General features: G+C 41.1%; 1 protein-coding gene across 1 annotated transcript in view; it reads left to right on the top strand.

The window, feature by feature from the left end:
* PPIL2 (peptidylprolyl isomerase like 2) overlaps positions 1-8,351 on the top strand; it is a 38,474-nt gene extending 30,123 nt beyond the window's left edge. Inside the window, exons 13-20 of the mRNA XM_069961102.1 lie at positions 1,487-1,576; positions 2,327-2,360; positions 2,455-2,572; positions 2,671-2,727; positions 2,801-2,873; positions 3,292-3,354; positions 4,985-5,127; positions 7,399-8,351. Coding sequence (XP_069817203.1) covers positions 1,487-1,576; positions 2,327-2,360; positions 2,455-2,572; positions 2,671-2,727; positions 2,801-2,873; positions 3,292-3,354; positions 4,985-5,127; positions 7,399-7,489 — 669 coding nt within the window. The 3' untranslated portion in view covers positions 7,490-8,351. The remainder of the gene's footprint in view (positions 1-1,486; positions 1,577-2,326; positions 2,361-2,454; positions 2,573-2,670; positions 2,728-2,800; positions 2,874-3,291; positions 3,355-4,984; positions 5,128-7,398) is intronic.
* The last annotated feature ends 5,334 nt before the right edge of the window (positions 8,352-13,685 follow it).

Raw genomic sequence — 13,685 nt, forward strand, 5'->3', positions numbered from 1 at the left:
GTGAATCTATAAGTTACAAATTGCATTCCAAACTGTTGATACTGTAAGATAGCTGTCAGGACAAGGAGACACACAATGTATATGTACATAGATATAGATATATATATAATTTTTATTTTAAATTCTTTTATTTTATAGTACAAAAAGTGTAACACCTCCTTACTCCCCCTCCCCTATCTGATCCTGCTTGGGACTTGGCTTCCAGGTGTCAATCTAGTAGGCAGGGGGAGAGAGGAGACATTTAAGGCCCTATTACACTAAACAATTATTGGCCGTATTCGGCCGATATTAGCCGTTATGGCTGATAATCGTCTTGTAATAGAAGACAACGATCAGCCAACATGAACGATGACTGATATAGCAATGATCTGCTGCCATCGCTCCATGATAGCAGTGGCAGCAGACCTCTGTTATGTGCTATGGGCTGCCCGGACGATCTAGCGATCGCCCCCCCCCCCCCCCTCACCTATCCGCTTGCTGCCAACACATGTAATAGCGCCGTCAGCTAGCAGGGAACGTGGAGCAAGCAAGCGCTGACAGCGCCCGTTTGCTCCTCTCCATTGCCCCATGTAATAGGGGCTTTAGATCTAAAGATTTCAGTTGCCACAAATGCAATCGTCGAGATCGGCGCTCCTTTGCAGTGCCATTACATAGCATGACAAACGAAGCTGCTGGGCTTCACTAATAATCCATTTATCGTTCGTGCAGCCATTGAAACTTACAGCACAGATATACATATGTCAGTGTTTTCAGTTTCTAAAATCACACAGCAGTATATAGTTATCCGCGTTGCCGCTGTGATCCTGCTTTCCTGTCTAGTAAAGGCTGGACACAGGAGCCAGAGAATAGGATACTGGATCACAGCAGTGAACTAGGTAAGTATATACTGCTGTGTGATCTGGAAACTGACAGCATGAATATATGTGCTGTCAGTTTCCCTCTATCGTTATCGGCCTCACATCCCCTGTTTACAGAGAAAGATGTGCAGCCGATAACGGTAAATTTTAAAGCAAACTGTAAATACACAATTCTGCAAGAATCGGGAGTTTTCCCCGTCCTTAGCTGATCGCTGTCACTTTTACACGGGCCGATTGTCCGCAGGCCCTTTTCTTGCAATGTTCCTGAATGACTATCGGTCCGTGTAAAATACCCTTTGGCGTGCAGCTATTTAGGGGTACCAGAGAATAAAAATATTTTTCTACATCATGGAAGCACAGATGGATATAGGAAAGGTACCAGGTGTCTCCTTGACCTTACAGCTATCTAACAGTGTCAGCCGTTTGGAAATTTGAGTTGCAGCTGACAGATTCCCTTTCCATATACTGCTACTCACATATATTGAGCACATGGACAATATTTTTGGAAGTTGTACAAAGGCTTTCTTGTCTCTTATACCTTGTTTTATACAGTGCTTTCTTTGTTTAAGAACCATACACATAATGTAAATGCATAGGGTATTTAAATTATTATATGTATCCTCTGTTAGACGCCAAAGACTTGTGAGAACTTTATCAAGCTCTGTAAGAAGAATTACTATGATGGGACTGTCTTCCACCGCTCTATTCGGAACTTTGTGGTAAGTAAACCTCCAGTACAATCATTTTTTTTTTTAAATCTATAGAACCCCCATATTAGTTTGAAGGATCCCCAGCGATCAACAGATCTAAGGGGTTCAGCGTCTGTAAACCCTGATAATCTGCTGCTCCTTTTCTTGCAGTAACTGCTGTAAAAGAAAATGTAGAATTAAAGGGATATTCCACTCAAGCATAACTTTTTATGTGTTGCTGCCCATGGTGAGACTAACAATCCCTTCTATACTTATTATCTATTCGATCCGAACCTGAACTTTCAGCATTTGATTAGCGGTGGCTGCTAAAGTTGGATACAACCCTAAGGCTATGTGGAAATCATGGATATAGTCATTGGCTGTATCCATGTTTCCCAGACAACCTTAGAGCTTTATCCAAGTTCAGCAGCCCCCGCTAATCAAATACCGAACGTTCGGGTTCGGATCGACACGAACCCAAACCCGGTTCGCTGATCTCTAATAATAGGATAATGAAGGATAATAAGTTGCTAAGGAATTGTTAGTCTCACTATGGGCAGCAACATATGAAAAGTTATTTTTGAGTGGAATATCTTTTTAAGTGGTCCTTATTCAACTATAGGGACTTCATTATTTTTAAGTCTCACATTAATTTTGCTCTGTGTCAAGTTATAATGTATTTGTGGTGTTTGTTTTTCTGCATAATACCCTTAGTTTCTCTAAGCCCTAAAACAAAATGCAAGGATATCTTATAAGCCTTCATTTCTTCTCTATATATAGATACAAGGAGGTGACCCCACTGGCACAGGCACAGGTAAAAGATGCATCTATTCTCTTTGGATATACATTCCCTCCTCCTTACTGTATAATTACAAAGTCAAGGTTATAATTTTTCATCCCATTATCAGGTGGTGAATCCCATTGGGGAAAGCCTTTCAAAGATGAGATCAAGCCAAACTTGAGTCACACAGGTCGTGGAGTTCTCAGCATGGCAAACACTGGACCCAACACCAATAAATCCCAGTTGTAAGACATCGTCCTGGTTGTGGGTTTGGATCACATTTTTTTTTTTTTTAGTTTGTCGTTGCTTAATTTACCACTTGCTTTATTTCCTTATCTAACAGCTTTATAACTTTCCGCTCCTGCACGTATCTGGACAAAAAGCACACAGTATTTGGACGGTAAGCGCACTGGAAACTTCTGAGAGAAGTCATTTACTTTGTGTTTGCATCATGGTTCTACTTCACCTTTTAGAGTTGTTGGAGGATTTGATACCCTTACTGCCATGGAAAAAGTGGACACAGACCCAAAGACTGACAGGCCAAAGGTGAGGTTTCCAACAGGATCCTTTTCTTTTTTTTTTTTTTTTGTCAGACGCATTTTCAGTACAAACCAATTAGTATATTAAGGCTATGTTCCCACTACGTACTGACAATGGACGTGAGTGCTAAACCATGGCTGCGTTTGTAAATCAACAGCCAGAATTAATGAACATTAACATTATTTCCAGCCGTTCTATAACAACAACAGCCGTTCTTTTCGATCTTTAGTACGTCGTAACCTAGACTAAAGGAGATGTTTAGCATGTACAGGGCTATATAAGCCACATCATGTAGGTAAGTATATAGCTTTGGAAACTAAGTTCTGTGCTTAGTATTATATTATTAACTGCCTTTGCCATGGATATTAGGATATCGCAAACTACCCAGAATGATATGACTAACTGCATCTGTTGCCCATTTTAGGAGGACATTCGAATAGAAAGTACCATGGTTTTTGTGGATCCATACGACGAGGCGGATGCACAGGTGAGTGCCATCGTTCCACTTGTATACCTGCTGTTTTTACAATTAAAATTGAAAATTTGCACAAAAAAATTAAATGTTTAAAGGGGTTGACCACTTTATAGTAAAATTGCTCAGTGTAGGGTATTAGTAACTGTAATCACTGTATATACTGGCAGCAGCTCCTGTGTACCTCAGAGAGCTAAAATCAGACTCCCCTCCTCCAGGCTGGGCTGCCCTGCTCTGCTTTGTTTCTGTCCATAAGATGGCTGACATGGAGGAGCATGTGACTCTGCCCCGCCCCTGTGTCCTCCATAGACACATACAGGTTCAGTGGTGGACACTGGGGGTGGGGCACGGTCACATGCTCCTCCATGTCGGCCATTTTATGGGCAGGAACACCATAGAGCAGGGAAGCCCAGCCTGGAGGAGGGGAGTCTGATTTTAGCTCTGAGGTACACAGAGAGCTGCTGTCAGTATATACAGTGAGTACACTTACTAATACTGTACACTGAACTATTTTACTATAAAGTGGCCAACATCTTTAAATTTAAACCACATGCTTTATTTCCTGTGAACCAACGAAAGGGTTAGGAAACTTTGTAAATCCTTTTGTGAAATGTTTGAGTATTGCAGTAACTATCGTGAATTGATGTATGTGGGTTTCTATTACACAGACCTCTAAGATCCACTTCCAAAATCATTTGGTCTCTAATAAAAAAAAAAATTCTGTGTGGAATAAAGTTGCTGAAATGCTGCTAAACTTTCTAAAAAAGTAAGAGTGCCTACCAAATGATTCCAATATAAAGTAGCCATGTTGTAATTGTAAATTATTAAAACATTTATGTGTGACTATCTTTCTTACCAGCAGAGCATTTCATATTATAAAAAATGCAAATTTTTACCAAATTTTCACGAATAATCAAGCAGTGTATCAACCAAAATGTGCCACTAGCGTAGAGTATAACGATTAAAAAATCTCAGAATCACATGGATAAGTTAATGCAAGGTTGTCAAATTCGCAGCCCTCCAGCTGCAAAACTACAATTTCCATCATGCCTGGACAGCCAATGCTTTAGAGCTGGAGGGCCTGAGTTTGCATCACGAAGGCGTTGCCACATAAAGTAAGATAGATTAGAAAGAAAGGGGTTAATGCACCAGTAAACATACACAAATAGTCATAAAATCTGTGTACACTACTTAAAGATATGGAAGTAAATAAAGTAGTCATCATGTGGACTAATATACAGATCAGGACGACTTGTCCTTGTCATTTCTTTAACCACTTAAAGACCTATTGCACCTGAAATACTGGTTTATCCTGTTACAGTCAAACAACCCACCCCATACCACAAGGCTGGCAGCTGTCAATAAACTCCACTTCAACTCTGATTTTCCGCCATTGTTATCAATTATTTCAGACTATGTTCTCATGACTTACTAAAGATCCAAAAGAACGGCCGTTGTTGTTCATTTTCAGTCTTCAGTACGTCATGGGAACACAGCCTCAATTTGAAAAATATGCTATTCTACATTCTTCATATTCTGTTGGAAGACTACTTGAACTACTTAGGTCTCCTTTACTATGACACGGCTATAGGGTGGATTGGGGAGGGCTGGTGTTGCGTTGCTAAATATTTTTCATGCTTTTTAGGTTGCTTTAGAGAGAGAGAAGGCTCAGAAAGAGGAAGAAGAAAGAAAATTAAAGGAACAACCAGTGCTACCTAAAAAAGAGCAAGCTGAAAAGCCCAAAACCTACAGGGCAGGAGTTGGAAAGTATATTAACATGACTGCAGCGTAAGTATCCATTAGCAATGTTATTTTTTTTTTCTTTGAGATGTTTATTCACCGTTATCTACGAGGCATATATACATAATATGTCTGATAAATGCAGGTTGTAGAGGCCAAAGTCCCTCTGGCCTGCTTGCTGTCAAAACAGATCATCGGAAAGCCAAAAAGTGCTGAGCCGGCTGTTTTACACAGTTTACATAACCATAAGGCTGGAAACACACAACAGTTTCTGTGCCAAAACCAGAAGTGGATCCAACAGGAAAGAGAAGTACAAATCCTCCCTTTATATTTTTCATCCCATTTGAATCCATTCCTGGTTTTGGTATAATAATTAAAAAAAAAAAAATACTGCAGTGTGTGATTCCAGCTTGCAAAAAAGGGACCTTGGAGCCTCAGTCACGAGTCTCAAAACACAGGAATTACCAGATATCCCTCCAGAGAGGGAAAGCCTGTTGCCAAGGGGGGCCTCCCAGTGGGGAAATGCCACACCACCCTGATAAGTAGCCCCTTAAGTCCCACTCAGTTGTGAATATTTGAACGTAAATAGGGAAATACTAGGGTGGCCCCTTTTGTGTCAAAATCTAACTCTGTGGCGAGTATTGCGACATGACAAGGTTTTACCAAAGCCAGGCATCCATCCACAGACAGCTGTTTTAGGACATTTGCCCCTCGTCAGTGTGGAGCAGGATTCTAGATAATGGGGACAATGAAAAATAGACCAACAAAACACAACAATCACTGAGTTCAGGGAGATCAGTGACAGAAAATCCAATGGAGTACTGACTCATAAGTCTCCACTAATACATTGGCCCCTATAAGTTTAAATATGCAAAAAAAGGGTTCGTGGAGCCTCCGTTATGAGTCTCAAAACACTGGAATAGCCAGATATCCCTCAAGAGAAGGAAGCCTGTTGCCAAGAAGGGCCTCCCAGTGGGGAGATCACCAAACCACCCTGATACGTAGCTTCTTAAGTCCCACTCAGTTGCGAGTATTGGAACATAGATAGGGAAATACCAGGGTGGCTCCTTTTGCGTCTTGAGTACTCCATTGGATTTTCTGTTGCTGATCTCCCTGAGCTCAGTGATTGCTTTGTTTTGTGATTCCAGCTTATAGAACCCGCATCTTTCAAAAATGTATGGCATATCCTGTACGTATGTGAAATATCAAGATGGTTGATAGGCTGATGTCACACATGGCTGTTCTTCCTGGAAAACGGCCACTGCAGTTTTTCAGTGGATTCAAAAGAATTGGGAACTATAAAGGGAGAACTTGCACTTCTCCTTTCTGCTGAATCCACTTCTTGTTTTGGCTCAAACATTTTTTTGTAAAAAAAAATTGTTTCATTGGATAAACAAACTTGTGTTTCAAAGGAGGATAGTAACAAAATAAAATACAGCATTGGAATCAGGACATCAGAGACTATAAAGGAATTCTTAAAGGAGAAGTCCCATGAAACTTAAAAATCGCAGGTGTGGGAACATAACAAACTATATTAACCAATGCGCCCGCAGCTCTCTTAGCTATTTCTGACAGTCTCTGGCCTCCTGCAGCCCCTGCTGCTGAAAGGTCACCTACCTGGCTGATGGATTGCCTGCTCAGCCAATCAGTCACTGGGACGGGACACTGATGCAGTGACTAACTGGGGCTGAGCAGGCAATCCATCAGCAGGGCCGTGACATTGCAGCAGCAGGACCCAGGTACGTGACATACCCAAATGCCAGCTGAAAATCACACCAGGCAGCTGTCAGAGACCCAAGCGTGGCGCTACTAAAGGCATGAGGAAGGTTAAGTATACTTTCCCCCCCCACCTGTGCTTTATAAGTTTCACGGTACTCCAATATCTCACAGGTCCTCTTTAAATGTAGTTTGGTGTGGTCATAGAGAATAGTCTACATTTTGATATCTGCTTGATCACAGTACCAGTAAAGCAGCCAAAGAGTTAAAAATATATACATTTTATCATACGATTAATCTTTAAATCAGCTGCAAAAAAAAAAAGTGGGAAGAGAAAGGATAGTATGGGAAGTAGCGGCCTAAAATGTTGTCTTATACTTCAAAGCTGATCATTTACATAAGATTCCCATAAACCTGTGTGATCAGCCAAGCAGAAATATCAAATTATTAGCCCCTACCAGACATCGGAGGGAAATGAGATCACGCCAGCTTGTCCCCAAACACATTGCCAGTGCGGATCAGGTGATTAGTATCTAAGATGCCTTATTATCACTAGATATGTCTGCGCTAACCACATTGGCATCACTTGCTTTTCATCCATAGGAAACGTGCTGCTGAGGATGACGACAGTGGAGCCTCTACCAGCAAAAAAGAGAGGGTGACTCGTGGCTTTGGAGACTTCAGCTCCTGGTAGCTCCACCTTACACAGCAGATCACATTCCCCCCTGAGAGTTCTGTGACACATTCGACAGGAGCTTCTCTAACATTCAGAGCTGCATCTCCTCAGGCTACAACTGATATTTATTTAATGAATGATGTCGTAATAAGGGACCGATAACCAAGAGTGTAAGAAGAGAACAATACGACAGGTAGCTGGGCAAACTGCAGTCTGTACTCTTCTTACAGTAAGGGGTTGCCGGGGAAAAGCCATATGAGGTTGTATATAGAAGCTGACTATATTTTTTACAGTAGGTCTTGTGCGCACTGGTATAATGTACCATTATGCTGCGTCTCTCTGCGAGTTCAGTGCGGGGCAGCTAAGTCTTGATGCTCCCATTGACTTCAGTAGGAGATTCTGTATGTGTGTGCATGTATGTATGTGTGTGTGTGTATATGTATATATATATATATATATATATATATATATATATATATATATATATATATATATACATATACATACATACATACATACATACATACATACATACATACATACATACATACATACATACATAATCTGGGCAGAAAAGAAGTGACATGTTACTTATTTTTCTGGGCAGTTTCCCATCTTCCATTGATGTCAATGGGAGCGGAGTCTTTAAAGTTGACATTGTGTGGTGTCCATGCCAAAACCATTAGGATATTAACCATGTGTCTGTAGGATTTCTTTTAAAAATAATTTTCCCGTAAAATTATAATTAGGATTCATTCTATTTTTATTGATGCCTCCTTAATATCTCTATAAACCTGCTGGGAGACACCTATCTGGTTCAGCTCTGCTAATGATTGAGTCTGCATGATTGAAGAGACTATGAGAAGTATATTTTTTGTGGGGGAGGGAGGGGGGGTTATGTTTGATATGAGGATTTAACTTTGTTTCTGTACATAAAATACATTCAAATATCTTGATTTTTTGTCCGATATATATTTTTTCACTGAACACGTAAAATCACTTCATACATTGAATGATAGGACACTGAAGCCATGAATCCTTACATGGAAAAAATTAGGCTAAAGGAGTAAACTGGAAAGACTACAGCAGAAAATAAATGTATACTTATTGGAACTAGTCTCCCTGTGAAAAATCTAAGGCTGCGTTCACACATTCAGTGTTTTTCCTGGTCTGTGATTGTGGTCTGCTAGCTACCTGCGTGATCTGTGCAAAATCGTCTGTATTAACATCTGTTTTGCATCCGTGGCAATGTTTTTCCAGATATGTTTAAAGCTTTTTAAATTACATTGATTACATAACATCTGTGAAAAACACGGATCTCATTGATTTCTATGAGGAATAGGTGCCGTTCTTCCATTCCGAGTTATGCCCTGTCCTAATTTTAAATGGAACAGTTTGGAGATCCGTGAAAACACTGAACATGTGAATAATCCAATACTAAGGAATGGCCTATACATTTGTCCGTGAGCACAGACAACTTCAAGGGACGTGTAAATGCAGCATAAAGCCATTTTTAAGCCATTGCTTTGGAAGGGCTTTGTAATCTGCTAGATTGGTGCTCACTTAGGGTATGTGCACACTGAGGAATTTGGGCAGGTTACCCGCTGTGGATTCCACTGCTCATGCCCATGGCCATCTCCACCTGTGCCATAGAATCCATTCTATGGTCGGGCGGATTCCGTCATCCACTCAAAGAATGAACCTGTTCATTCTCTGGGTGGACGGCGGAATCCATCTGACCATAAAATGGAGTCTATGGCACAGGTGGAGATGCAAGCGGGGGCTAGTGGTGGGTGATCTGCTTGGATTCCTCAGTGTGCACATACCCTTACAGAGCCTATTGCGCAGCTCGATGATCAGGCAACAAGGGCTCTGTGTGTGTACATATACATACACACACACACACACACACACACATATATGTACATTTTTTATATATATATATATATATATATATATACACACACACATAATGCAAAGCGCTGCGCTAGGATCCGTCGGCAGCTTGTCAGGCTGCTGGCTTTGAAGTCCCTTTAGCTCCTCCCTGGGTGCCAGGAAAAGCTGAATCCAGCCTTGGTAAACTGGGAGAAAGCAAAATTACTTACAGTAAAGTTTCATAAAAATCCTTCCTCTATAACAAAACAATAAAAACCATTTTTATTTTTAATTTTTTTTTAATAATGGGGGGAAAAAAATTGTAAAAGGTTCACTGTAAAAATAGACATGTTTGTTATCACTACAATCAGAATGAGCCAGAGAATGAAGGTAAAAACAAGTTTAATGGCAGTATGCTTTTATTTTAATTAATAATATATTATAATTTTTGCTACAATGCTTTGCACTAGAAAACAATACATTTCCAGCACTCCACAATGCCGTCTGGTTATGAGAGCGCTTTATCTCTCCACCGTATGTTGACACTGTTATGTTAGCACAAGGCTGGAGGCCATGGAGTCTCTATGACATCTAAACATGACCTTTTCTAGCACAGAAATAACCAAGCACTACTTTCATTTGCCTTGGTGACCATCACACACACACAACATACCTTGCTTTGTCCCCATACACCTCTGTGTGTTGACATGTAACCTCGCACTGTGTTGTATAATGTAAAGCCTCTGCAGGTGGCACTATCGGCAGTACCACCGCTTCTGCCCTCCAGCTAATATGATAACTTGTCCAGGCGCTCGGCGCAGTCTTTCTGGTGTAGGTTCGGCCCTCTGTGCTTCACATTCTTCAATAACAAACTAGATATTTGCCCTTGGCTGTTTTAGTTCTCTTACAGCTGATGTCTCTGTGACCTAGAAGACATTGAAGGGAACTTATCAAACTGGTATTAGATGTTGAGAGCATTCAGCAAAAAATAAAAATACAGAGGCCGCAGCTCTGTCACTACAGTTCTGCGAAGGTTCAAATAGATTCCCAGCTCCTGACATGATGTTGATACATCATGCCAGTCGGGAAAAACTCCACTTCAGGGCTTCCCCGTCTGTAGTATCCGTAAAACACGTGATGTGTGAATAAGCCCTTCCTTCTATTTAAAATCTCCAGTCTTCCAGTACTTATCAACTGCTGCATGTCCTGCAGGAAGAGGTGTATTCTTTCCAGTCTGACACGGTTCTCCCTGCCGCCATCTTCTGCTCTGAACAGTTTTTGACATGAACAGAGAGGTTTTCTATGGGGATTTTCTACTGCTCTGGACAGTTCCTGACAGCAGGGAGCACTGTGTCAGATGGAAAAGAATACATCACTTCCTGCAGGACATACATCTTCCTGAATAACATGAACAATAAGTAGTCCTCTGTATCATGAGCGTGAGCCCAGTGGTCTTGGATATTTATGGGAAGCAGCAAACTCCGCCCACCAGCTGCTGATTGGAGGGGGAGGAATGTGGCAAGAATCCTATTCTCCTGCATATTAGGAGAACTGCAGAACAGAATGATGTAAGTAATACACCGATCTATCCAGCAATTTTGTAGGCTGCATAAACCTGGCAAAAGATTCCCTTTTAAAATGAATGTCCAATGGTGGCACATAGACCAAAATTACAGCATGATCCTGGACAGAGAGAAGAAAAAAGGAATTATCGTGGTCCTTACCGTATATTCGAAATAGTATTCTAATGTCCATAAAATCATAGCGGCCAGCGACCGTGCTATTTGTTCTGCTTGTAATCTGCAGTTTTCTGTAAGTACGGCTGACATCTCCGTACGTCATCCCATGAGTCATAGGTTGTAATTGCGAGTGTTTTTCGCTAGTGTATGCCCTAATATCATCTGACATTCCTGCTCTGGAAGGAGACACACACTGACATTTACTCATATCACCAGGTATATTATTATCATGGTAAATATACAGTTATTCTGAATAAATCCCCCCCCCCCTTCCTAGAATGTATACCTGGTCTGAACTGCTTAGGATGGTAGTATGTGTTTCTGGTATAGAAAATCAGATGCACAGAAGTAGCAGAGCTCTGCCTGTTTTGCAATATACAGCATCTATACATCACTATTAATAAGGTTCTTGATAAATATGTTGATCAAATTCTGCCCCCTACCCCTGGCTTCCGGGGCCGGCGTCAGCACAAGGCTAATGGCCCTACTCCACGGGACAATTATCGTTGGCATAATCGTTAACGATAAACGATCGCTATTGCGAAAGACCTGAAATTGTTCACCCATTTACATAGAACGATAATCGTTACCTATAATCGTTCTTGCAGTCATCTTGTCCTTGCTATTGCGTTCGTCACTACAGCGAACAACCAAACGACATCTTATTCAATGCGAACGAGCAACGATAAAAATAGGTTCAGGTCTTATTAGACGGTCAACGATTTCTCGTTCGGTCGTTAATAGTTAACTGCTATTCAAACGAACGATTGTTGTTTAGATTCAAACGATTTAACGATAATTTTGAACGATAATCGTCCAGTGGAATAGGGCCCTAAGGCTGGGTTCACACTACGTTTTTGCAATCCGTTTTTTTTTTTTTCATGCATTTTTGCATCCGTTTTGATCCATTTTTCCATTGACTTCCATTATAAAAAAAAAAACGACCAAAACGCATCCTTTCTTGTTAAAGTACATAAAGACGTAGCTGACCTTAGTTTTGTGTACGTAAAAAAAAAATGGATGCGTTTTTCCATTGACTTTCAATAACTGATCAAAACACATCCAAATGCATGTTTTTTTGCAAAAACGGATGAAAAAAACTGATTGCAAAAACGTAGTGTGGACCCAGCCTAACCTGGGCAAGTGTCGGGGCCCAGAAAGGGAGAAGGGCCCGGTTTTCTGATGTTCAGCCTGCTCACTGTAGTGCAGGGTGAGAACTGAACATCAGGAGATGGAGCAGGACCTGCAAAGAGAGAGAAAAGAGTTAAGGACCTGATCACATGACCTAAAGGTCCTCAACCCTACAGTGTGGAGCGCACCCGACAGAGAGGAAGAGGGAGAAGACTGAGGTGTAACTGCTGTGTGTCGGTGTCAGTCAGTCAGTGTCTATGTCAATAATGTATGTTTGTACATGTTAGTGGCGTCTCACGTTATTGTGCATAGTGTGTAAATGAGGGGCCCGCTGAGGCTCTGTTGCCCAAGGACCCGTAAAAACCTGGTGCCGGCCCTGCCTGGCTTCATGACAAGATGTGACATGTTTTTTGCATGGTACACTTGGGGGTAATAACATTCATTCTTGGTCATGCTCTCTTCCCTTCTGTCCAAGGCTATTCCAATCTATATATCTATACATTTTGGAGGCCTAAAAGGGGAACTATCAGCAGGTTAGACAAATCGTATCTGCTTATATCTCCCTATTGCGCACGGGGCGCTGATTGCTGAGTGAAGCTCCATAGGTCTAAGGGATCATGTGATTGACCACATGACCAATGTCACTGGGTCTATTTAGACCCAGCACAGTCATGACAGTGGTCACTTGCTAGAGCTGTCCTTCCATGTAACTGTATTTTACTTTCAAATCAACTGGTCTCAAAGTTATATAGATTTGGAATTTACTTCTATTTAAAAAAAAATCTCAAGTCTTCCCATACTTATCAGCTGCTGTATGTCATGCAGGAAATTTTGTTTTATTTTCAGTCTGACCCAGTGCTCTCTGCTGACATCTCTGGCCTAGACAGGAACTTTGTCTCGGTTTTCTATTAATCCCCATAGAAAACCTCTCCTGCTCTGGATAGTTCCTGTCTCGTCCAGAGATGTCTGCAGAGAGCACTGTGTCAGACTGAAAATAAAACATTTCCTGTAGGGCATACAGCAGCTAATAAGTATGGGAATACTTGAGAATTTTTTAATAGAAGTTAATTACAAATCTATATAACTTTCTGACACCAGTTGATTTGAAAGAAAAAGATTTTAGCCGGATAATTCCTTTAAGCCACGCTACTTTCATCTCGGCCTTTGTTATTTATCAGGTTGTTTTCTAAAAATAGAGGTAGGTGTAGAACGGATTTAAACGACAGCAATGAATTCCCTAAATGCGGCTCCTCTGCCTATTCCGGGTGCTTAGTGTAATGATACCTCTTATTCATCCTCATTCTGCCACTTTCATCCATCATTTTAATGCGTTTCTCTATCACCTTTTAAATGTCAGGACACAGCGGTATCCCCAACAAATTGTATCAAGCATCTATACTGGAATATTATCAATAAAATGCTCTGCTGAGAGGGATTCTGGAGTTATCTGCACCAGCGCTGAACTTGGC

Source organism: Dendropsophus ebraccatus, chromosome 3 (assembly GCF_027789765.1).
Source record: "Dendropsophus ebraccatus isolate aDenEbr1 chromosome 3, aDenEbr1.pat, whole genome shotgun sequence".
Classification (NCBI taxonomy): Eukaryota; Metazoa; Chordata; class Amphibia; order Anura; family Hylidae; genus Dendropsophus; species Dendropsophus ebraccatus.